The sequence below is a fragment of the Cervus canadensis genome, chromosome 13, assembly GCF_019320065.1.
Source record: "Cervus canadensis isolate Bull #8, Minnesota chromosome 13, ASM1932006v1, whole genome shotgun sequence".
Taxonomy (NCBI): Eukaryota; Metazoa; Chordata; class Mammalia; order Artiodactyla; family Cervidae; genus Cervus; species Cervus canadensis.
The window spans coordinates 19219647-19245593 of NC_057398.1; the positions used below are offsets into that span (position 1 = coordinate 19219647).

Below are 25947 nucleotides of genomic sequence, written 5' to 3' on the forward strand. Positions count from 1 at the left end.
TTGAAATAACACTTCAAGTGGATTCCTAAGTCCTCCTGATGTGAACCTAATCTTTAATAGTCCTTGCTGGTCTGGAATGATAAGATGTTCCAGGTTCAATTTATGCAGTTAGAATATCCTTACACATACCATTTAAGTGATCTCATAATTACCCCCATATATCCCAAAATTATTAACATGCTCTGTATCACATTACTCAGTAGTCTCAGAAAAACAGTACTACTGTTTTTAAACCATCACCAGTATAATTAATAAAAGCAGTTGACATTTTTTGTTTATGGTTATCCCTTCCCAGTCATTTTATGTAATTGTCCTTTATACTGTCAGAGTATATAGCCGTGTGTGTGTGTGTCAGAGTATATAGCCGTGTGTGTGTGTGTGTGTGTGTGTGTATACACACACACTTAGCTAGACAGGGAAGCCTGCATGCTACAGTCCACGGGGTCATAAAGAGTTAGACATGACTTAGCAACTGAACAACAGCCTACAGCCATTACAGACTGTATTCTCTTCTTTCTAACCGCCATCTGGTCTTAGTCTTACGAGTGGCACTCACATTCAATTCTTTTGCTGCTGTCCCTCTAGTGATTTTGGTTCTTTGAAGTTCATCCTTCAGTTGATTCCCTGAGGGTCAGTCAGGGAAACAATGATACTTAAATTCTTGCATGATGGTAATAGCTTGTCTAATTTTGTATAGTTGAAAGTCGATTTTGCTAGCCATAAAATCCTTGGCTAACATTTTCTTTCCTTGAGTGTTTAAAACATGTTAATTTTTAAAATTTCTTTTCCTCCAAACACTGCTATGAAAATGTCTATAACGTAATTTTGTCTCCCTTATAAGTCATTTGTTCATTTGTTTAGAAGCTCAAAGGATTATTTAAGTCCAGTAATGTCAATCATCCTTGGTTGATATTCTCACGTATGAGTGTGCTCTTTCAATATATAATTTCAAGTCTTCCACTTCAATAAAGTTTAGTTAAATTATACTAAAGTACTCAAATTATATTTGAGTATATACTCAGTATTTGTTCTGTTTCATCTTGGTTTTATTTCATATGTTGACTCTTATCTGCCTGTTTTCAATACCTGTTACTTTCCTTTTTGTTCCTTTTTTTCCCTAGTATTTTCTTATGAAAAACTTTTAAACACAGAAAAAGGTGAAAGACTTGAACAGTGAACATCTGCCACCCAGATTATATAATTTTTAGTATTCTGCTATATTTGCTTTATCATCTTTATATCCATCTACCTACCAAGTCATCTTATCTTTTTCATGCATTTCAACAGGAGCTGTAGATGTCAGTACACTTTATCCCAAAATATGTCAGTATGCACATAATTAACTGAGTTCAATATCTGTTAGTTTTTTCCTGGTAAAACTTTCATACAGTGAATTGCACAAAACTTAAGTTTACCATTCAATTAGCTATAATAAATGCAAAATTGTATACCCCAAACACACATTTAAGATATAAAACATCTCCATCACTTCAGCAAGTTCTTTATTTCCCAGAGACAAACTCCTCTCTTTTTCTACCATAAATGAGCTTTTGCTATCCTGGGAATTCACATAGAAGGTATCCTACAATGTACACTTTCTGTTCAGCAGCAAATGTTTCTCAAATTCATCTATTGATGTGTTGGCTCATCTATCACAAGCTGATTTATTTTTAATGTTGAATAATTTCATTGTAGAATATACAATTTCCTTATTCAGTTTCATACTAATGAATAATAGGGTTGTCTCCAGTTTTGGCTATTAAGCATAAAGCTGTTTCAAATATAACTGTACAAGTCTTCTGGGGTAACACAGGCTTTGATTTCTCAAGTAAATACCTGAGAGTATAACTCTGTATCAAAGGACAAATATATACTTCTCTTTAACAAACTGTCAGAACATCTTCCAAAGTAGTACCATTTTATACGTGCAACAAAAATATATGAGTTTACTAGCATTTATGTTTATTAATCACTCATACATCTACATTTGTGCAGTATCTGTTCAAATATTTTTTTAATGGAGTTATTTGACTTTCTACAATGGAGCTAGCTATATAAGGTTCCCTATGTATTCTAGATATGAGTCTTTCCTCAGATGTATGACTGTAAATACTTCTTCCCAGTCTGTGGTCTGCCTGTTCAGTTTACATGAAGGCTCCTTAACAGTAAAAGTTTGATAAAGTCTCATCAACTTTCTTTTAAATGACTATTGTTTTCTATGTCCTAAGGAACTCTTAAATATCCCCAGTTTGTAAACAAAGTTTTCTTTTAGGAGGTTTAATTTTTTATTTTTCTCATTTAGGTCTAAGATATAACTCTAATTTTTGTACATGGTGTGAGGTTGGGGTTGGGATTTGTTTTTGCCCTATATAAGTAATTGTTCCAGCATCATTTGTTGAAAAAAATATCATGTCCCCACTGAATTCCCTTTGGTACTTTTGTTAAAAATCACTTGAGTGTGTAAGAACTGAACTCCTTATGCACTCTCATAATGACAAACTCATGGATTTGTCAATATTTACAAATATCTGATAAGAATTATGATGAGGATGAAACATTCTATAGATGAATAACAATACTAAGACTTCTTACCCATGAATGTTACAGCTGTTTAGTTTTCTTAAATTTCAACAATGTTAGTATTTTTCATTATAGATGCATAACTTATGTTTCTTTTGTTAGACTTATTTCCAAGTAATGTGACAGTATTGTAAATTTAATTTTAAAAATTTCATTTTCCAATTGTTTGCTGTCTACACATGTAAATACAGTAGATTTTTATACTAATCTATATTATACTGGGCTTCCCAGGTGGCATAGTGGTAAAGAAATCCTCCTGCCAATGCAGGAGATGCAAGAGACATGGGTTTGATTCCTGAGTCAAGAAGATCCCCTGGAGTAGGAAATGGCACTCGCTCCAGTATTTTCATCTGGAAAACTCCAGGGACAGAGGTGCTGGTGGGCAACAGTCTATTGGGTCACAGAGTTGGACATGACTGAGCAACTGAGTACATATTATATTATTTTTATTGTTAATCTATATAATTAATACAACATATATTTTTTAATATTTTATCTTTGACCTTAATAAATTCGCTTATTACTTCTAATAGATTTTCATGGATTCCTTAGTATATTCTATGCGGACAATCATGTATTCTACAAAAAATGAGCATTTCACTTAAAGTTTTTGTACCTTTTTTCTTATTTTATTACACTGTCTAGGACCTCCAGTACAACACTGAATTAAAGCAGTGCAAATGGACATAGTAGCCTTGCTGATTTTAGAGGGAAAGTCTCCACTGTTTTACCATTAAGTATGACAAGTATAGGTTTTTCATAGCTATCTTTCATCAGACTGAAGAAGCTCTATTCCTACTTAAGAGTTTTATTGCAAATGGGTATTAAATTTTGGTAATTCTTCTTCTGCATCTACTAAAATGACCCTAAGACTTTCTTCCTCATTCTGTTACCAAGGTAAACTATATCAGCTCCTTTTGAGACGTTACTCCCACTTTGTATTGCTGGGGGGAAGATATCCTCTTGTTTACATACTGCTGGATTAAATTTACTAGTATTTTGTAATATTTTTTATCCTATGTTATCATAAACATGATCTAATTGGGGTTTTTTTGGTAATGTCTATGTCAAGTTTTGGTAGCAGGATAATGTATTCATAGAAAATACTCCCAACTCATTCTATTTTATGAGAGAAAGAATGTATGATTATTAAAATCTCCCCCTTAAAAGTTAGATGGAATTCACCAATGAACCATACGGGCCTGGAATTTTTTTCTTCTTCTCCCTTCCTTTGTGGAGAAGTCTTTTTGTTTTATAGTTTTTAAATAACAAAAATTCATTTCTTTGATACAGGGATATTCAGATTTTCTTTCATCTTGTCTCAGTTGGGTAATTTGTGTCTTGTGAGGAATTTTTCCATTCCATCAAGTTGTCAAATGACAGGCACAGTTGTTCATAAAATTTTCTTATTGTCCTTTTAACATCTGTAAGATGATAATGATATAAACTCTTTCCTGACATTGGTATTTGTGCCCTCTTTTCTTCTAATTTAAGAAGCTAACGGTTCATCAATTTTGGGATCTTGCAATGAATCAATACTGGCTTTCTTAATTGTTGCTATTTTATTAATGTCTATTCTTGTTTTTATCATTTCTTTTCTCCTACTATTTTGACTTTATGTCATTCCTCCTTTTTTAAAAAATTTATTTATTATAATTGGTGACTAATTACTTCACAATTTTGTGGTGGGTTTTCCTTGTATATTTTTAAGATTAATTCTTTGTCAGTTGCTTTGTTTGCTATTATTTTCTCCCATTCTGAAGGCTGTCTTTTTGCCTTGCTTATAGTTTCCTTTGTTGTGTAAAAGCTTTTAAGTTTAATTAGGCCCTATTTGTTTATTTTTGCTTTTATTTCCATTACTCTGGGAGGTAGGTCATAGAGGATCCTGCTGTGATTTATGTCAGAGAATGCTCTGCCTATGTTTTCCTTTAGGAGTTTTATAGTTTCTGGTCTTACATTTAGATCTTTAATCCATTTTGAGTCTATTTTTGTGTATGGAGATAGAAGTGTTCTAGTTTCATTCTTTTATAGGTGGTTGACCAGTTTTCTCAGCACCACTTGTTAAAGAGATGGTCTTTTCTCCATTGTATATTTTTGCCTCCTTTGTCAAAGATAAGGTGTCGGTAGGTACATGGATTTATCTCTGGGCTTTCTATTTTGTTCCATTGATCTATATTTCTGTCCTTGTGCCAGTACCATACCATCTTGATGACTGTAACTTTGTAGTATAGTCTGAAGTCAGGCAGGTTGATTCCTCCAGTTCCATTCTTCTTTCTCAAGATTGCTTTGACTATTCAATGTTTTCTGTGTCTCCATAAAAATTGTGAAATTATTTGTTCTAGTTCTGTGAAAAATACTGCTGGTAGCCTGACACAGATTACATTGAATCTATAGATTGCTTTGGGTAGCATATTCATTTTCACTATATTGATTCTTCCAACCCATGAACATGGTACATTTCTCCATCTATTTGTGTCATCTTTGATTTGTTTCATCAGTGTTTTATAGTTTTCTATATACAGGTCTTTTGTTTCTTTAGGTAAATTTATTCCTAAGTATTTTATTCTTTTTGTCACAATGGTGAATGGGATTGTTTCCTTAATTTCCCTTTCTGTTTTCTCATTGTTAGTGTATAGGAATGCAAGGGATTTCTGTGTATTAATTTTATATCCTGCAACTTCAGTATATTCATTGATTAGCTCTAGTAATTTTCTGGTGGTGTCTAAAGGGTTTTCTACGTAGACATTCCTCCTTTTTCTGACTTATTCAGGTAGACCTTTAGGTCAATGATGATTTTATACCTTTCTTTTCTTCTAATTTAGGCATTTGAAAGCTATAAATTTCCCTTTGAGCACTGCTTCAGCTGCATCTCACAATTTTTGATATGTTATATTTCAATATCAATGGAAAATACTTTAAAATTTCCCTTATTCTATCTTTAATAAATCATTTAGCTATATTCAATATTTTAGCAATAGAAAAGAATATGAAAAAGTATACATATATATATATATATATATATATTTGAATAACTGTGCTATACACTAGAAACTAACACAACATTGCAAATCAACTATACTTCAATTTAAAGCAGTAAGTTATCTGGAAGAGAACTATTTAATTCTCAAATTTTCTGGAGGGTTAATACTTAGGGAACTTATTATATTGATTTGTAATTTAATTCCATCTTAAAGAACATACTCTAAGATTTCACTATTTTGAAATTTGTTTAGACTTATTCTATAACCAACTACATGGCCTGTCTTGGCAAATGTATCTTCCATGTGTACTTGAATACAATGTGTATTCTGCAGTTGTTGGGTATAGTGTTCTATAAAAGTCAAACAGATCAAGATGATAGAGAGTATGGATAGAGATTTTCCAAGTCCTTATTCATTTTTTTGACTATTTTATCAATTGCCAGAAAGAGAAAATCCCTAGAATTGTGGGAGTTAATTCATAATTAGTTCTGTTAATTTTTAGATCATTTATCTTAAAGCATTATTAGGTGAATACACATTTGACCACTGTGTCTTCCTGATTAATCCTTTATTCTTACAAAATGTCTCTCTGTCTCTGATAATACACTTTGCCTTGAAGTCTCCTTTACCTGATTTTTTTTTAGTCTTTTTAGTTCTTTTATGCTTATTATATATATATCTTTTTCATCTTTTACTTTCAACCAACTTATGTCTTTCTACTAATAGTATATTTCTTATGGACAACATTTAGTTGCATTCTGCTTTTTCATTATATCTCATAACTTCATTAATTTTAATAGATGCTCCATTATATTTATGAAATTATTAATATAAGTGGATTTACAGACACCATTATTTAAATTGAAGTATAGTTGCTTTACAATGTTGTGTTGCTTTCAGGTGTATAGCAAAATGGTTCATTTCACATATACATTTTTTTTTTCAGATTCTTTTCCTTTTTAGGTAATTACAAGATATTGAATACAGTTCCCTGTGCTATAGAGTAGATCCTTGTTGTTTACTTATTTCATATATATTAGTATACATCTTTTAATCCCAGATATATCCCTCTTTCCCTTTCCCCTTTGGTAACCACAGATTTTCTATGTCTGTGAGTCTGTTTCTGTTTTGTAAAGAAGTTCACTTACGTCTTAAGATTTCACACAGAAGTGTTATATGATATTTGTCTCTGACTAACTTCACTTGGTATGATAATCCCTAGGTCTATCCACGTTGCAGCAAATGGCATTATTTTATTTATTTTATGGCCGAGTAATTCCACTGAGTGTGTGTGTGTATATATACATACACCACATCTTCTTTATCTATTCATTTGTTGATGGACACTTAGGCTGCATCCATATCTTGGCTACTGTAAATAGTGCGGTGCATGTATCTTTTTGAATTATGGTTTTCTCTGGATATACGCCTAGGAGTGGGATCACTGGATCATATGGTAGCTCTATTTTTAGTTTTCTAAGGAACCTCCATCCTGTTTCTCCATAGTGGTTCCACCAGTTTACATTTCCACCAACAGTGCAGAAAAGTTCCCTTTCCTCCACACCCTCTCCAGCATTTGTTATTTGTAGATTTTTTGATGATGGCCATTCTGACTGGTGTGAGGTCATACTTCATTGCATTTGCATTTCTCTAATAATCAGTGCTGTTGAGCATCTTTCAAGTGCCTGTTGGGCCTCTATATGTTTCTGAAGAAATATCTGTTTAGGTCTCCTGCCCATTTTTTGATTGTGTTGTTTTTTATATTGAGCTGCATGAGTTGTTTGTATATTTTGGAAATTGAGCCCTTGCTGTTCATATTGTTTGCAAATATTTTATCCTATATGGCTACCATTTTTTGCTATTTAATTTCTGCTGATTTTGTTTCTCTCAAAATTTGTTCCTTTGTTGTCTTTCAAGCAAAAGAGCTGAACAGTAAACCTAGTCTTCCTTTGAGTTTATTATTTTTATACAATTCCATTTTAATGTATCTAGTGCCTTTATACCTATAACTCTGCATTATTTATTGTTCTCTACACCCTTAACTTTTCAGTATTACTGTACTACTTCACAAAAAACACAAGAAGCTTGCAAACTATAGTTCCATGTGCTTATTGCCCCTCTGTCTATTCAAAGCTATGGTTTTTCCAGTAGTCATGTATGGATGTGAGAGTTGGACTATAAAGAAAGCTGAGCGCTGAAGAATTGATGCTTTTGAACTGTGGTGTTGGAGAAGACTCTTGAGAGTCCCTTGGACTGCCAGGAGATCCAACCAGTCCATCCTAAAGGAAATCAGTCCTGAATGTTCACTGGAAGGATTGATGCTGAAGCTGAAACTCCAATATTTTGGCCACCTGATGCGAAGAACTGGCTCATTAGAAAAGACCCTGATGCTGGGAAAGATTGAAGGTGGGAGGAGAAGGGGACGACAGAGGATGAGATGGTTGGGAGGCATCACTGATTCAATGGACATGAGTTTGAGTAAACTCTGGGAGTTGGTGATGGACAGGGAGACCTGGCGTGCTACAGTCCACGCAGTCACAAAGAGTCAGACACAACTGAGCAACCGAACTGAACTGATTGCCCCTCCACTCATTATGCTATGGTTTTCACAGGTACTAAATCTGTATGTTACAAACCCAGTTATACAATGTTGTAATTTTTGCTTTAAACAGTCACAGACTTAACTGATTGAAAGTCTTTTATATACCCACACATTTTACATAAGATTTCCTCTGTATTCATTTTGAGGGCTTTTCTGGGCTTCTTAAATCTGTAAACTCTTTCATAAAATTTATGAAATTTTCAACAGTTATTTTCTCAAATTTTTGTTACCATCTTTCTTTCCTCACAATTATACATGTTAGACCACTTGATACTGTCCTGCAGGTCTCTCCAATTCTGCATTTGTTTTTCTTTCTGGCCATGCTGCACAGTTTGTGGTATCTCAGTCCCCATCCAGGGATCAAACCCAAGTCACAGCACAGAAAGTGCCAAATTCTAGATATTATGCCACCAGGGAACTCCCAGATTCTGTTTTTTAAATTTGTTTATTTTATTTTTGGTTGTGCTGGGTCTTTGCTGCTGTGCATAGGCTCTCTTGGGTTGTAGTAAGCAGGTGCTACTCTCTAGTTGTGGTGCACAGGCTTCTCATTGAGGTGACTTCTTTTGTTGCAGAGCATGGGCTCTAAGGCTTCCATAGTTAAGCTTAGTTGGCCCACAACAAGTGGAATCTTCCTGAAGCAGGGATCAAACCTGTGTCCCCTGCACTGGCAGGTGGATTCTTAATGGCTGAACCACCACAAAAGTCCCCCGGTTCTGCTTTTTAAAAATTTGTTTTCATTTATTCTCTCTCTGTTCTTCAGAATGGATCATTTCTACCAATCTGTCTTGGGGTTCACTGATGCTTTCTTCTGCCATTTCCAATTTGTTCTTAAGATACTGCAGTGAATTTACTTCAGATATTTTATTTTCAGCTCTAGAAAATCGTTTGGCTTTAGTTTCTTTTTCTCCACTGAGGTTTCTTATCCATTTGTTCAATATGAATACATATTGCATTATACTCTTTTTAATGTGGTTTTAAGAATTCCTTTAAAACCTTTTTTGCTAACTTCAACATCTGCATTATCTCAGGATCAGTTTCCATCAATTACTTTTTCTCTTCACCAAGGGTCACATTTTCTTGTTTATTCAGTAATTTTCATTTGTATTTGGGACATCGTAATAGGTAAGCTGTAGACTGTGGGATCTTTTACGATTCTTCTGAGAGTACTGCTTTTTGCTTAGTTTTAGCAGGGAGTTAACCTGACTAACCTTAAACTCAAATTCTGAACCCCTGTGGTGAGCCACAGCTGAAAGAGATTCAGTTCTTTTAGTCTTACTAGGCTTCTGTGAGTCTGCCCCAGGCATGTGCAATTCAATAGTCAGTCAGAGATTTGAGCAGAATTTGATGCTCCCTCTCTATCCTATGATTTCTTCCCTCATTTTCCAACTGCTTGGCTTCCCTGGTTGCTCAGATGGTAAAGAATCTTCCTCGAATGCAGGAGACCTGAGTTTGATCCCTGGGTGGGGGAGATTCCCTGAAGAAGGGAATGGCAACCCACTTCAGTATTCTTGCCTGGAGAATTCCATGGACGGAGGAGCCTGGTAGGCTACAGTCCATGGGATCGCAAAGAGTCAGATACGACTGAGCAACTACACTCACTCACTCTCTATAGGTGGCACTTCAAGAAGATCCAAAACCTATGCTGCCTCTGCACTATTTTCTTTCAATCAGCAATTTAACAAAAGATCCTGAAAGAATGTCAGACTGGTGTTCAAGTATTTCAAGAGGACAAATCACAAGATAGCTTTTATATCATGTTGGATAAATAAAGGGTTAGTAATTCTACACGTTAAAATAAAGATTAAATTAAATCTGTACTTATATTTTTTTAATAATAATGTTGAATTTCTGCAAAAGTTTGTTTACTACGAAGGGCAAAGAGCTTTCCTGTTACATTAAAAGGTTTGTTTTACAGACTCACAGACTTAGAGAACAAACTTCTGATTACCAGGGGCAAAAGGTGTGACTGGGGTGGGGGGAGGGATAGATGGGGAGTTTGGGATTGACGTGTACACACTGCTGTATTTAAAATAAACAACCAACAAGGACCTACTGTACAGCACAGGAAACTCTGCTCAATATTCTGTTATAACCTAGATGGGAAAAGAATTTGAAAAAGAACAGATACATACATATATATAACTGAATCACTTTGCTGTATACCTAAAATCAACACAACATTGTTAATCAACTGTGCTCCAATATAAAATAAAAATTAAAACAAAAAATCCTGTTTAAAAAAGGGTTGCTTTAATTTCTCCAAAATTGTTGACTTGGAACCTTAACTCCATGAATCTTTAATACAGGAAACTACTTTTTCTAAAACATTCATGGTGGGAAACTATTCACTTTGAGTTGTGAACCTAGCATAGGAAGTTTATTTTTACCCATAAATTTTGTAATAATTAAGTCTTATGCTATTACTTTACTACTCTATTTTATACTTTATTCTGTAATTTCATTATTAAGTGACTTGACTTGTTAATCCAAAAGATATCAAGACTGTTTAAGCTTTCTCTCATGGGCCTATCTGAAATAAACTTTGAGGTTTTAAAGGAGTCATGGCTTTAATTCATAATATGAAATTAAATTTTCTGCATTACTATCTGAGGGGTGATATGTATCTTTTCTAAAAAAGTTTTCTTCTTTTTCTTCTACTAAAACTAAAAGTTTTAATGTTTACCAAACAATTACTACGCGGCAGGCACCGTTCTAATTATTTTAAGCCATTTAAACTTCACAAAACTTTATCAAGTAGATATAACATTATACACATCATCTGTAAAATAGCACACAGAGTTGATCTATCAATCATTACGCTATATAGTATCTCAAACAAACTTGTTTATATGTACGAATATATGATAATGTTCATGATATAGTAGTTAAGAGTTAGGATACTGAAGTCTGAAGCTAGGCTGCCAGGATTTCAAATCCTGGCTCCTCTCATTACAGGCTACCTATTTGGTAGGCAAGTTACTTTTCTATGCTCCAGTCTGTTGTGAAAACAAATGGACTACTATAAGAAAGGCATTCTGAATAGAGCCCACCACACCTACCCCTTTTTTAAAATTAGGCATATGGCAGTATCTGAAATATCATTCTGCAATGTGATTTTTTTTTCACCTAACATGATGGGTTCCAAAAATGATCCATGTTGCATGGGTGAGCTAAATCTTGGTTGTTTGTTTTTTCTACTACATATTACTCCACTGTATAAGTATCAATCTCAACTTATTTATCCATTCTCCTATTGACAGACAGTTAATTTATTCCCAGTTTTTAACCATGCTGTAAAGTATGTGTCATTTGTATGTCTTCATGTGCACATGTTTAAGAGTTTCTCTAAAATACGTCTATAGAGGTGGAACTCCAGAATTATCAGCGGTACATTTTGTCAAGTAAAGCCATATTGCCAAAAGCTCACCAAAGAGGTTTCGTCCCACAAGCAGCGTATGAGGTATCCTGTTTCTCCATATCCCCACTGACACTTGGTATTATCAAACTAGAGAAACAAATTAACTCTCATTCTAATTATATAACAATAGTGGCAAAAACATTCTTTTCATGCATAATCAAGTATTTATTAAAAATCATATTAACTCTTTGAGTAAAAAAGCAGCTACCAAAATACAAAACAAAATGTTTAAGTTCTAGAGCACAGACTTGGAGGATCCAAGGAGTAGCAACAAAATTTCCATCAAGCATGAGAAACATATGCAAGCCATAAAAAACCATGGTTGATGCAAGAGAGAACACTCACCTCAAACTCTCTTAGCAGTTTAGAAATAAGCAAACCCTCTGGAAACTTGGATACAACCTAATAAATAAAAAGTGAAATACAATATAAATAGAGACAATGGGAATGCTGGGTGACAAAATATCAAAATAAGAAAGTATAAATTTACATAGCAACAAAGACAAAAATAACATTATTAAGTGAATGAATTAAAAGTCACAGTAATTTTTAAAACTCAGCTTCTAGTTTTAAAAAAGTTGTAACAACCAAAAATCGCAGTGAATTCCAACATTTCCAGAGTTGAGTTGAGAAATCACTCCTGCATAAAACAGCAGTGCCACAACTCCTCAGAAATTCCTGAGTTCTTTAGCTCAGCTAACATATTTAGCTTTAACTCACGTAAAATAAATATTCTATGGCATAATTTCAAGCATTTTAAAGGGCAGAGAAGAAATACAATGCACACTATAAAAAACACTGGAAAACACAGTTAAGCAAAGATACTGGCCACTGTTGTCCATATGCACATAAAAATATCTTTAATATGAAAATAAGGTCATTGCTTCTCTAGATTTTTAATATCATCATGTAGACCTCTTTCCATACCAGTAAATATGGATCAACATGTTTACTAGTGAAACTGAACTGGAGACTGTGGGGCTCTTGGGCACAGAAGTCTTTCCATGTCCCCCATTTCTTGCAGGGAACAGACTCCAGCCTCCATGACCTTCCCCGAGTTCCAAAGAACAAATCGGAACTGAACTGAGAATTAAAATTCAATAAACAGAAGGTATCAGCATTCTTCATACCAGGAAAGACCACCTGTTCAGTTCAGTTCAGTTCAGTTGCTCAGTTGTGTCCGACTCTTTGTGACCCCATGAATCGCAGCATGCCAGGCCTCCCTGTCCATCACAAACTCCCGGAGTTTACTCAAACTCATGCCCATCGAGTCGGTGATGCCATCCAGCCATCTCATCCTCTGTCGTCCCCTTCTCCTCCTGCCCCCAATCCCTCCCAGCATCAGGGTCTTTTCCAATGAGTTAACTCTTCTCATGAGGTGGCCAAAGTATTGGAGTTTCAGCTTCAGCATCAGTCCTTCCAATGAACACCCAGGACTGATCTCCTTTAGGATGCACTGGTTGGATCGCCTTGCAGTCCAAGGCACTCTCAAGAGTCTTCTCCAACACCACAGTTCAAAAAACATCAATTCTTCAGCGCTCAGCTTTCTTCACAGTCCAACTCTCACATCCATACATGACCACTGGAAAAACCATAGCCGTGACCAGACAGACCTTTGTTGGCAAAGTAATGTCTCTGCTTTTTAATATGCTATCTAGGTTGGTCATAACTTTCCTTCCAAGGAGTAAGTGTTTTTTAATTTCATGGCTGCAATCACCATCTGCAGTGATTTTGGAGCCCCAAAAAATAAAGTCTGACACTGTTTCCACTGTCTCCCCACCTATTTCCCATGAGGTGATGGGACCAGATGCCATGATCTTAGTTTTCTGAATGTTAAGCTTTAAGCCAACTTTTTCACTCTCCTCTTTCACTTTCATCAAGAGGCTTTTTAGTTCCTCTTCACTCTCTGCCATAAGGGTGGTGTCATCTGCATATCTGAGGTTATTGATATTTCTCCAATCCTGATTCCAGCTGAAGCCAGACTAAAAGAACTAGAGAAGCTTATTAAGAAGACTACCCAAGATTAAAGGAACAGCAGGACCTTCACACACCCCTATCTTATCAGCAACCCCACCCTTGAAGCACTGCCTTAAAACTCCTCACCAAACTCCCTGGGTTGGGACACACAGTTTCCAAGGCAAAAGCCTACACTGTCTCCCTTTGCCTGGAAAAGCCATAAAGCTGTTCTTTTCTGCTTCACCCAAAACTCTATCTGAGATTTGATTTGACACCGGTGTGCAGAGGCTGAGCATATGGCATCACTAACTATAGTTTTTTCAAATATTCACTATAATTAAATTTATTTAATTAATTATTTATGGTTATTTCCTATTTTTCATCATCACAAATATCACATAATTATCTTCATATTTGCATTCTGCACACTTATACAAATATTTTTAGTATAAATTCCTAGGAGTGGACTTACAAAGGAAACTCACTAGTCATGTATGATTCTTTGCGACCCCTGGACTGTAGCTTACCAGGCTCCTCCATCCATGGAATTTTCCAAGCAAGAGTACTGGAGTGGGTTGCCATTTCCTATCCCAGTAAGGTATAAAAAGCTTTATGTTTTCCTAGACTTTTCCAGATACTATATATCTTATTAAAAATTCTAACTCAAGCTTCAGAAAAATATAAAGTAAAAATTATTTCAAAATCCTGTGACCCAGAGACAGTTATTTGTTGCACTTCAGAAAACATCCTTTCAGAAACCTTTCTATGCCCACACACACTCATATCATTCATGATTTTACATGAAAAGACAACACTAAACATGTTATTCTATAAACCCTGTTTTTCATGTTCAACAATATGTCAAGAAGATAATTCTTTGTAAATTAATCAAGATAATACATAAATTTTATGAGCTGCATGATACTCCCTAGTTGAGTGGCTATTTTAAGCAATCCTTTTTCAATGAACACTTTTGTCTAATTTTTTGTTACCATAAAAAAAGTCATATTGGACATCCTTGAATAAATTGTTGGACACTTAGTCAAACATCCAAACAAAACAACAGGGCCTGAATGCACCAAGGTTTTTGCATTTCTAATAAAACCACAACAGCTAAAACAGAATAAAATAAGGCAGTAAAAGCTGTAATGATGCTCTGACCATTCAAATCAGAATTAACAGCTCCCACCAAAATTTTGGGCTTCCCTCATAGCTCAGTTGGTGAAGAGTCCACCTGCAAGGCAGGAGACCCGGGTTCAATTCTTGGGTTGGGAAGATCCCCTGGAGCAGGAAATGGCAACCTACTCCAGTATCCTTGCCTGGAGAATCCCATGGACAGAGGAGCCTGGCAGGCTACAGTCTATGGGGTCAGAAGAGTCAGGCACGACTGAGCAACGCACACACCAAAATTTTAAGTTTACATACCCTTTGGCCCAATAGAAAACTGCTAAAGAGTTTTCACAAACTAATAAGGAAAAACAATGAATTAGGCCAAGGACATGAACAGGCAATTCACATAAGAAATATAAATGGCTATGAAGCACACAAAAAGATGCTCAATGTAAAAATCAAGAGGCATTAAGTTGAAACAAGATGATTAGATAGTGTCATTTCATTGTCAGTGGGAATGTAAATTTGATCAAACCTCTTAGAGGGCAATTTAGCAATATTTATCAAAACCTAAAATATTCAATACCTTTGGCAACTCTACTTCTAGGTAAATGTTCAAGGACATTAACTACAGCATTTTTTAATAGCCAAGACTAGAAATAACCCCAAATGTTAACTGATAACAGATCATACAAGTGAAATATGGTATATCAACACAATGGGATACCATGCACTATTTAGAATAATATTTGACATACATACATATAAAATTGGTATTGGAAAGACCTTGAACTATGAACAATGATTTAAGGGGAAGAAAAGAGAATTTATGGAGGAATTACAGTTTCTTAATAATTACATTAAAACTTTTAATTAATTCATTTTTTCTGATCTTAAAAGATTAGCCACTCCATTTGCAGTATATATGAAAAGATCAAGAATAAATATAAAACTAAAATACTTGTAAGCAAGTAAAATTAACCATAAATGATACCTAAATGTATAATCAATTATTCCCATCCATTTCACAAAAACAAAAAATACTTACAAATTTTATCTTATGTTTTAGTTCTGGATTAATAGTCCCTCCAGGTCCAATCTGTGCAATAACTGATTTGAAGGTATTCTCCAACTATGAAAAAAGGGGGATAAAAGTTCAAATTATAATAAAAAAAAATTTTTTAAGTCAAAGATAAATCTAAACAGTAAATAAAGGAAACATCTATCAAAGAAAACACATTTCATCCAAATAGATAGACTATTGTTATTAAGAAACACTGTAACATTTCATACTCTATAAAATACATTCAGAGTAGGCGAACTCATTATAAGACTAAACACTGACATTTCCCAGGATAATTAGCATTCTCTATAACAATTAGGTTTAGAATCTTCAAACAGAAAATCCCACACTCATACCCAGAAAAGATTTTTGTTACTAATTTTCTTCTGTTTATAAAATTATTCAGTGTTTATTAAACACATTAATGCAGGGAAGAGATGGGATGAATCAAGGTCCCTGGGAGCCAGGGCAGTGGTGGAATGTCTCGCCCTAAAAAGCAGGAGGGTGAGCTCTTCCACCATCACAAAAATGAAGGAGGAAAAGGACCAGTATGGATTCAGAAAAGCTCCGTAAATGTAGGGTCAGCAGGTGGAGAGAGTCACTACCTGATAGCTTCAGCATTCCCTTTTTGAGTTCAGAAGCAAGGCCCACTCAACAGCATGAAAGGGAAGGGAGCTCAGATAGTTGAGAAAGTAGAAAAATAAATCTGAGGATAAGGGATGGTTATTTAAACTCATCAGGTAGGGAGTAAAGATAGGTGAGGCCTGGAGATAAGACAGTAGGGGTCAGAGGACTTTAGTAGAAAAAAATAGATGGTACAGAGAGGTCCCAATATGGTAAAAAAAAAAAAAAAGACAATGCATGGGAATAATTGAAAAAATAAGCTGGAAGCATAGGAGGTTAGGAGTAGAGAGTATCATAGAGCATAACCAGACACCAAGGTCCAGTGAAGAGCCATGGAGTGGAGACCTGTAATAGAATGAAAGATCATGAAAAATGGAAAAAAAATAAATAAATAAAGACCATGGAGTTATATTTAAAGCTAACTAAATGTGAAAAAAATACATATACATATGTACACACACATATGTTAGAAAAGACACAAAAGTATAAAGAAAACTACCTAAAATCCTATCACATAAACACAATCACTATTTGTTTTTTCCTTTTAAACTTTTATTTTTTAATATTTCTTCTTATTGTCACTTGGCCTGCCATTACTTACAAAGTATATGAACTTTTAAGGTTTCAGTTTCTTCATCTGAAAAATGAAGATAATCTCTGTCTCCTAAGGTTGACAGGAAAGTGGGATCTGGGAAGGGGGGGTTAGATTCCTAAGACTGTATAACTTAGCTTTCACAAAATGTCTCAGCCGTTGGTCTTAGGTTCTTTGTATTTCTTCTAGAACTGTCATGAGATAATTCCCTAAAGATCTTCCAGTGAACAATAAAAGAATCTAAAGATAACTGATTCTTCACATCCCAACATTTGAAGATTCAATACAACTACTTATTATCACCATGCTAGGTATTTCAGGTGACAAAAAAGTGTCACTTTTGACAGCATCATTCCTCTCAAGCCACTTACAATTAAGTAGAGAAACGAGATAAATGCATGAACAGCTATAACCTTAAGGCTGATTCTGTATGTGTGTGTGTGTGTGCGCTCAGTCCTGTTGGACTCTTGTGACCCCACGGACCGTAGCCCACCAGCCTCTTCTGCCCATGGATTTCCTAGGTGAAAATACTGGAATGGGTTGGCCCTCTCCTTCTCCAGGGGGTCTTCCTGACCCAGGAATTGAACCTGTGTCTCTTGCACTGGCTGACTCCTAGCGCCATTAAAGAAGGACAAGAATGCAGAAGGACATATTATACCAAGTCATACAGAAGGCTTCCTTTCAGGAAGGCCTTGAAGGATGAAGGATATTGTAGAAAGAGATGGTAACGGGGACAATGAAGGTAGAAGGAACGTGGTAACAAAGGAGAAAAGAATGAAACAGTTTGCCTGAAGGCATTAGAAAAGTAGTAGAAAACTGAAGGCAGGCTAAGGTCATATTGTAGCCACTCCTCAAAGCCAAACTAAGGAGTTTTTCTTGGTTACATAGACAAAAACTGGTATTAGAGAATTTTAGCAAAGAAGAAACATTTTCAGAATTTTAATCTGGCAGCAGAAAATTAGACTGTCGCAGTGCATGACCAGTTAAAACACCACAGCTCTGAGGTCAAGAGTTTTAACCAGGGTGCCAAGACAGTAAGAAGAGAAAGAGGAGATAATCAAAGGAGGATTCCACAGAAACTAGGGAAGAATATAATAGAGAGGAAGGAACAGCTGATTCTACAGGGATGAAAAAAAAGAGACCAGGGAAACAGCCTCAATGACCTCAAGTTTTATGCAGAAGGCTAAAGGATCTTAAAACACAGAGGCAGATTTTTGATGGCTTTTAATCAATTCCAAGTTTGGGAAACTAGGAGGTAAGTGGCAGGATGGTGATTATAAGCATGAGTTATCTCTATGGAGCATGGCTTGTGACACAGTCAGCAAACTACGGCCCATGGGTCAAAACTGGCTAAGAACTGTTTCAGCATTTTCAAACTGCTAGGAGAAAAAAAAAAAGTAATTTTTGTGACACATGAAAATTTTATGACATTCAAATGTCAGTATCCATAAATAAAGTTTTATTGGAACATGGCCATATTCACTCATTCATATAGCTTTTTAATTTATCTACTTTTAATTGGGCAACAATTGCTTTATAATATTGTGTTGGTTTCTGCCATATATCAACATGAATCAGCTATAGCCATATATAAATGTCCCCTCCCTCGTGACCCTTCCTCCACCTCCCCTACCACCCTACCCTTCTAGGTTATCACAGAGCACTGGATTTGAGTCCCCCGTGTCATTCAGCAAATTTCCCCTGGCTATCTAATTTTACATACGGTAATGTGTATGTTTCAGTGCTACTCTCTCAGTTCATTCCACCCTCTCCTTCCCTCTCTGTATTCACAAGTCTGTTCTCTACGTCTGCGTGTCCACTGCTGCTCTGCGGACAGGTTCGTCAGTACTGTCTCTCTAGATTTCACATATATGCATTAATATACAATACTTGTCTTTCTCTTTCTGACTTATCTCTGTATAATAGGCTCTAGGTTCATCCACCTCATTAGAACTGAGTCAAATGGGTTCCTTTTTAGGCAGAGTAGTATTCCATTGTGTATATGTACCACAACTTCTATATCACTCATTCACATACTGTTCAAGGTTGCTTTAGCACTATGAGGGCAGTGATTGGTAGTTATAGTGCAGATCATTAGGCCCTACAAGTTTCAAATACTACTGGTCCTTTTGAGAAAATATTTGCCAAGCTTGGGTTAAGAGGTCAAAATGACAGACTCTTAGCTAAGAACAGAAAGCATCTCAAGATAAGAAAAAAAGGTTTTTTGCCTCAAGCTAGAAGACTAAATTCTGCTGACTTTATACCGAATGGGGTGAGGGAGATCTATTAAAGTCCAGGTTATCTTGGAAATATCTGTAAGCAGAGGTTAATAGTTACAATGTGGGAGGGCGGGGAGTAAGACTAGAGGTCGGGCTTCCCTGGTGGGTCACCGGTGAAGAGTTAGCCTACCAATGCAGGAGACACAGATTTGATCCCTGATCTGGGAGGACCCCACATGCTTCGTAGAAAGTAAGCCTGTGTGCCCCAACTATTGAGCCTGTGCTCTAGAGCCCGGGAATGGCAGCTACTGAAGCCCGCGAGCCCTAGAGTCCATGCTCAGCAACAAGATAAGCCACCACAACGAGAAACCTGAGCATTGCAATAGAGAGTAGCCTCTGCTTGCTACAACTGGAGAAAGGCCTGTGCAGCCAAAAATAAATTTAAAAAAAGAGTGAGAGGCAATCAGTGATTGACATGAAGAAAGTAATCAAGAGGGGACCCTGATTTCAACAGTGCTTTAGTCTCAGATGCCTACACACCAAACAGAAAAAAATGGACAATAATCAAGTGAACAAAGGATTATAAAAGGGGATAAAGATGGAAAATAACACACTATATATATATATATATATATACACACATATATATATTCAGATAGGAACCTACAGGACCCAAGAAGAAGCAAAGAGCTTTGAATAAAAAAGATACACTCCCGAAAAATGGACAAAGATATAAAAAGGAATTGATTCAAAAAAATTAACACGAGCTAGCCAGTAACAGAATAAAAGTTCAACCTCTAATAAACGGATATTAATAGTCAGATATGGATATTTGCCTATCAAATTGGAATATTATTTTTACAATAATGCTCATTTATTCACTCAACAAATATGTACTGAACACATACTACACACTTCACATTGTACTCAGCACTAAATATACAGGGGTAAATAAACTAGGTATGTTCACTGCCCTCATGGAATTTTCAGTCTAATGATGAGAGACCACCATGAAACAGTCATATAACTACATAATTACAATTTTGATAAAGATTATGAAAAACCCACAGGCTTGTCATAGAATACTATATAGCATCAAAGTGTCAAATACTTTGTCAAATATAGCGTCAAATACTATAGTGTCAAAGAATACTATACTTGAAAGTATTAGGAAAGCAATGGGAGCTCTAACTTAGACAAGGGTTGGTAAGGAGGGAGAGGTCAGGGGACAGTGTTCTGATGAAGCATCAATTTATACTGAGTACTAGCAAAGGTACAAATTAAAGAAGCCCATTCACAAGCATCTTACGTGAATGTTAACTGAAACAACTTTTATGGAGGACAATTAACTACATACGTCATGAGTCGTAAGAGTACACATTTCTTTAGATATAGTGATCAGTGGTGGTGGTGGTGATTTAGTCACTAAGTTGTGTCCGACTCTTGCGATCCCGTGGACTGTAGCCTGCCAGACTCCTCTGTCCGTGAAATTCTCCAGGCAAGAATACTGGAGTGGGTTGCCATTTCCTTCTCCAAGATGTAGTGATTACTTATCTAGAATTTTATCCTATGGAGAAACTGAGATTTGTACAAATTTGAGTAAGATTTTCAACAATAAGGTTATGTTTAATAGCAAAAATAGCAACATCCTAAATCCCCAAGTTAAAAAATTATGGCATATCCATACTGCCATTAAAAATTATGTTGTACTACAATATTTAACAATGTGGAATATTCATAATTCATAATCCTGACTTAGAAAAGCAAGTCACAAACCTGGACCAGAATGATGCTAATTTTATTTTCTTTAAAAGAAAATGTCAACTTTTCTGGGTGGTAAAAGAGTAGGTGATTTTCATTTTCTTCTGTGCTTTTCTGTATTGTAAATCTTTTGCAATCAATCTGTATTACTTTTGTAATAAGAAAAGTTTTTTAAAATGTAAGACACCTGGGTGATATTTAGAAACTTGAGGGTGGAAGCATTTTGGAAAGAAGATGCATGAAGCTAAAAGCAGAAAGGAACAGAAGTAACATCTTTAGAAGAATATATTGCAGACCGTTTGGCCATATGGTAAAACATTAATATATTTCTGATTAAGATCACAAAACTGGCACAGACACACACAGAGGTGATGCTTTCAACCGCTCAAATACTTGCTAAGTATCTCATCTGACTAGAAACTAGGTAAGTATGGAATCTGACTTGCCAAACTAAAAATTGCATCTGAACTCATGGAAAAAACAGGCAGGGAACAGCTACTCTACATTGGACAGAAAATGTACCTTTCAGAGAACCACATAACTGTGTAACATATCCAGTTACTTGTTGAGGTTACTCTTCCGAGACAGTTAAGCCAGGTCACCAAGTAAAATTTTTAAAGTTTCTTTTCTTAAATAAATAAATAAAAAGTTTCTATTCTTATATACAACACCAATCACAGAATCTAATTTATGTAAAAACTATCAATTGTTTGAGTGCAAAAGTCAGTTGCAAACTAACACCCAGCCCTGATTTTCAATTCACTCAAGACCAGAACTTTGTTTATGATTCCAGGTTTACCTACTTTAAATCTCATGTTGAATATTACAATAAAGTTTTCTAAATGTGGGGTAGGACAGGGTACTGTGAAGTAAAATTATTTTAAGACAGGACAGGAAAATGAAACATAAATTTCTCTCTCTGCCCATTTGAGCTATTACTCGCTTTAGTGTGTACTGTATGTCTGCATTATACATTAATTAGGTTCCCTTGGAAGACACAGGAATGCCCACTTGCCAAAAAAAAAAAACAACAAGAAAACACACACAATTTCCTTCTGGCTCCAGCAAAGTAACTCCCTAGGAGACAACATTCCTTTCTCAATCCTAGAGGGTCACAACAACCCACTACTTACCTTGTTGGACTATGTAAACTTCGATGTATAACTCTTGGTCTCAAAACTGATTTAACTGTGCCTTGACCTCTAACAAGTGGAACAGTCTTCAGAACTTTCTGAAAGACAGCCTCATGGGTTATAATCCTCAGGTTGGCTCCAATAAAATTTCTCATTTCTTAGATCAACTATTGATTCATTTTTTTTTTTTCACTGTCAGTACTCTTGGTTGTAAGGCTAAAGAACAAAGAAGTGCCAGATCCCTGTACTTGAACCAAACACTCTTCCAGTCAATAACCTATTAAGTAACATCACTGTTAGCTGTGCTCTAGGCTTACACACTCAGGCAAAGAATTCTGAAGAGCTGGACTGGCTAGAGTATCCGAGGCTTCATTCACTAGAATGATAATGGCTAACCCATACTTGCTAATTCACATTTTCATCTCTCATCTAAACTTACCCTAAAAAGATCAAAATAAAGGAAACTGAATAGAATGTGGTAAAAAGATTATTCATGTCTTGCAAAAATAGTTTAAATTATTCTAACCACTAGCTTTTGTGAAATAAAACAGGAAAATGGGAAAACACAGGATACTAATGAACAAGTTGGCCTGTTCCTCTTACAGGTGAAAAAAATGAAGAAACTCCAGTCCTCATTTTACAAAGGAGAAACTGATTTAATAACATGTTTTTCTTATTACAAAAATAATATATGCTTACTACAAAAAAATATAAAACACAGATGATCAAAAAATTCTCAAATTAACAAATTTGTCACAAATGTATCTATTATTTTTCTATGAATATAAAAACACATACATATACTTGTAGAGTTCTGAGGCAACACCTGGCAAATTTATAGGTCTACAATTTTAAGGAATAGAAAGTTGTACTTTTTATAAATAGAATTATGTAGGATCTGATAATTATGTAGAGTCTGTCCAACCAGGAAATTCAAATATATAATTTAGGAATTAAAGCCTACTTCTTAGAGAAAGATTTAAATAGTTTTGGTGGCAAAAAGCTCCAACGAGAAGTGAAATGTTGTGATCAAGTTGCATCTATGAAGAATTCTTAGGGCTGCAAAACACAGGATGAAACTCAAAGGAAAATAAATATAGAAAAAGTGTCTCTGTGTCTAACTCCTCTCCTTGGAGCCATGCCAGGTGCAAATGTCCTAAACTTGGCATGCCCTAGAGCCCGTGCTCTACGAGAGAAGCCACCTAGATTCCTAGCCATAACCACAGAAGACCCCACAGAGCCTGTGTGCTAAGTCAAGAGTCCACGTACTGCAGCAAAACTTTTTAATAAAATAAAAGAGAAAGAGTCCAACAGTTAGTTCATTGTAATCTTCTGAATTTCAAAGATAAAGACAGGCATTGACAAGCATATAACAAGTTTACCTATAAAGGAAGATGAGTAGATTGGTGTGAGGTCTCTCCAGCACAGGAGATGCCAAGAAAAATAAAAGAGATCTAAAAAATGGGGAAATCACTATGAAAGGAATGGAGTGAAAACTATCTTTTGGTAGTAGGACTATGAATACCTTTTTTAGGCCGAGTTTTCTGTATTAAAACATCTCTATCATTCCAAACAAAGTTATGACTCCCACCCTCCTGCCATAAACAGCTAGAGTTACAGACGAGTTACAGATGTTAAATAACAATGCACAACTGGGTGGAGGGCCCTAAACTGCCCCACCTGGCAGCCTGGAGAATTTTCAGTCTGCAGCCCAGAAAGAGGTAATAGAAACAGATGAACTGAGAAGGCAAATTCGAGTTTGGGAAGGACAAGGATGCTAATATATGTACAGGCATAGAGAAGAGGGACTGGCACAGACAGTGATAGCTCTGGAGATCTGCAGAGGGACTCCTGAAGTTTCTGGATGACGAGTGATCTATACATAAGGCAGGGGAAGGGGACGCTCTCTGATTCTGGTGAAACAAACAAGAAGCAACAGGCCACACAACACCCAGAGCTCACATGGAGTTGAGAAAAATTAACTGTTCCCACTAAGGAAGTGGTCATGTATGGAGATGAGAGCTGCACTATAAAGAAAGTTGAGCACCAAAGAATTGATGCTTTTGAACTGTGGTGTTGGAGAAGACTCTTGAGAGTCCCTTGGACTACAAGGAGATCCAACCAGTCCATCCAGAAGGAGATAAGTCCTGGGTGTTCACTGAAGGACTGATGCTGAAGCTGAAACTCCAATACTTTGGCCACCTCATGCGAAGAGCTGACTCATTGGAAAAGACCCTGATGCTGGGAGGGATTGGGGGCAGGAGGAGAAGGGGACGACAGAGGATGAGATGGCTGGATGGCATCACCGACTCGATGGGCATGAGTTTGAGTAAACTCCGGGAGTTTGTGATGGACAGGGAGGCCTGACGTGCTGTGATTCATGGGGTCGCAGAGAGTCGGACACGAATGAGCGACTGAACTGACTGAAGGCAGGATGGAAGGACCTTCTCTTAACACATCCAGGTGACTCCTCAGAAAGGAAATGCCTCAGTGGTGGAGCCAAATTAGCCCTAGACTGAAGGTTTCTTTGGATTAGAAGTCTTAGTCTACTAAGGGTTCCAGAGCAAAATAACAGACACTAGGTGGCTGCAAACAACAAAAATTCATTTCCTCACAATTCTGGAGGCTGGAAGCCCAAGATCAGGCTTCCATCTGAAAAATAAAATTGTTGTTTAGTTGCTCAGCCGTGTCCAACTCTTTGCAACCCCACGGATTATAGCCTGTTCCTCTACAGGCTCCTCTGCCCATGGGATTTTCCAGGCAAGAATATTGGAGTGGATTGTCATTTCCTTCTCCAGGGGATCTTCCCGACCCAGGGATCAATCCTGTCTCCTGCACTGGCAGATAGGTTCTTTACTGCTGAGCCACCAGGGATAAAACATTGCTTGCCATATCAGTAAATAAAGGATGTTGCAGTCATCAGCAATTTGCAGCCACCCCAGACATGAATCCTAAGGGAGAAATAAGGAATGCCCACCATCAGAACACAGCTACACCGGACAGAAGAGCATAAGAAAACACAGAGCACTGGCCCCAAATAGCGGAGGTGCATGCCAAAGGAATGATTTCAGTGAGCCCAGACTCTTGCATCTTCCCCTATACAGAAAAATGCTAACTAAATTCCATAACTTGAGCTATCTAGTTTTCTTTTATTAACAGTAGTCTTTTGTTCCGACTACCTGGTATTATTACAAAAACTTCTATATATCCTTCCTGCCCCCCACCCCGCACCTTCCTGTTCAGAACAGTCTCCTCGGCATTTATCTGAAAGGCTGTCTCCGAGGCTTGAAATACTAAGAATGTCTGCTGAATAAAACATAACTCTTAGCTCTTGGGTTGTGCTTTTTTTCAGTTGACACAGCACAGTTGGATCCTGGTTTGGATTCGCTTTCTTGCTGTATGCTCCCACAGCCTTTCCTCGTTATATGCACATGGAGAAGGAGAGCAAGCTCTCTGGTTTCTCTTTTTACCTGTCATGAGGGTTCCACCCTCACAACTTCATCTAAACCTAACTGCTGCCCCAAGACTCCATCTCCAAATACTAATACATTGGGGGTCAGGGTTTCAACAGATGAATTTTAAGAGAACAAAATTCAATGGATGGTAAACCCTCTAACCTAACCATAACCCTCTAGGGCTCAGTAGTATCCAACTCTTTGCAACCCCATGGACTGTAGCACGCCACGCTCCTCTGTCTGTGGAATTTTCCAGGCAAGAATACTGGAGTGGGTTGCCACTTCCTACTCTTGGGGATCTTCCTAACCTAGGGATCAAACCCACGTCTCTTGCATCTCCTGCACTGGCAGGCAGATTCTTTACCAACTGTGCCACCCAGGAAGCCCCAGTACTTGCCCTAACAAGTCTTAAAAGCAAAACTCAAAATAATCAGTTGAGTCCAAGTAAATTAA

At 36.4% G+C, this 25947-nt stretch overlaps 1 protein-coding gene across 3 annotated transcripts in view; it reads right to left on the reverse strand.

Moving 5' to 3' along the window:
* Window positions 1-25947, reverse strand: part of TDRD5 (tudor domain containing 5) — a 103353-nt gene that overhangs the window by 36027 nt on the left and 41379 nt on the right. For all 3 annotated transcript variants that reach the window (XM_043486144.1, XM_043486145.1, XM_043486146.1), the window contains 2 exons: window positions 15696-15779; window positions 11927-11983 (listed from right to left, as the gene is read on the reverse strand). In XM_043486144.1, coding sequence (XP_043342079.1) covers window positions 11927-11983; window positions 15696-15779 — 141 coding nt within the window. The remainder of the gene's footprint in view (window positions 1-11926; window positions 11984-15695; window positions 15780-25947) is intronic.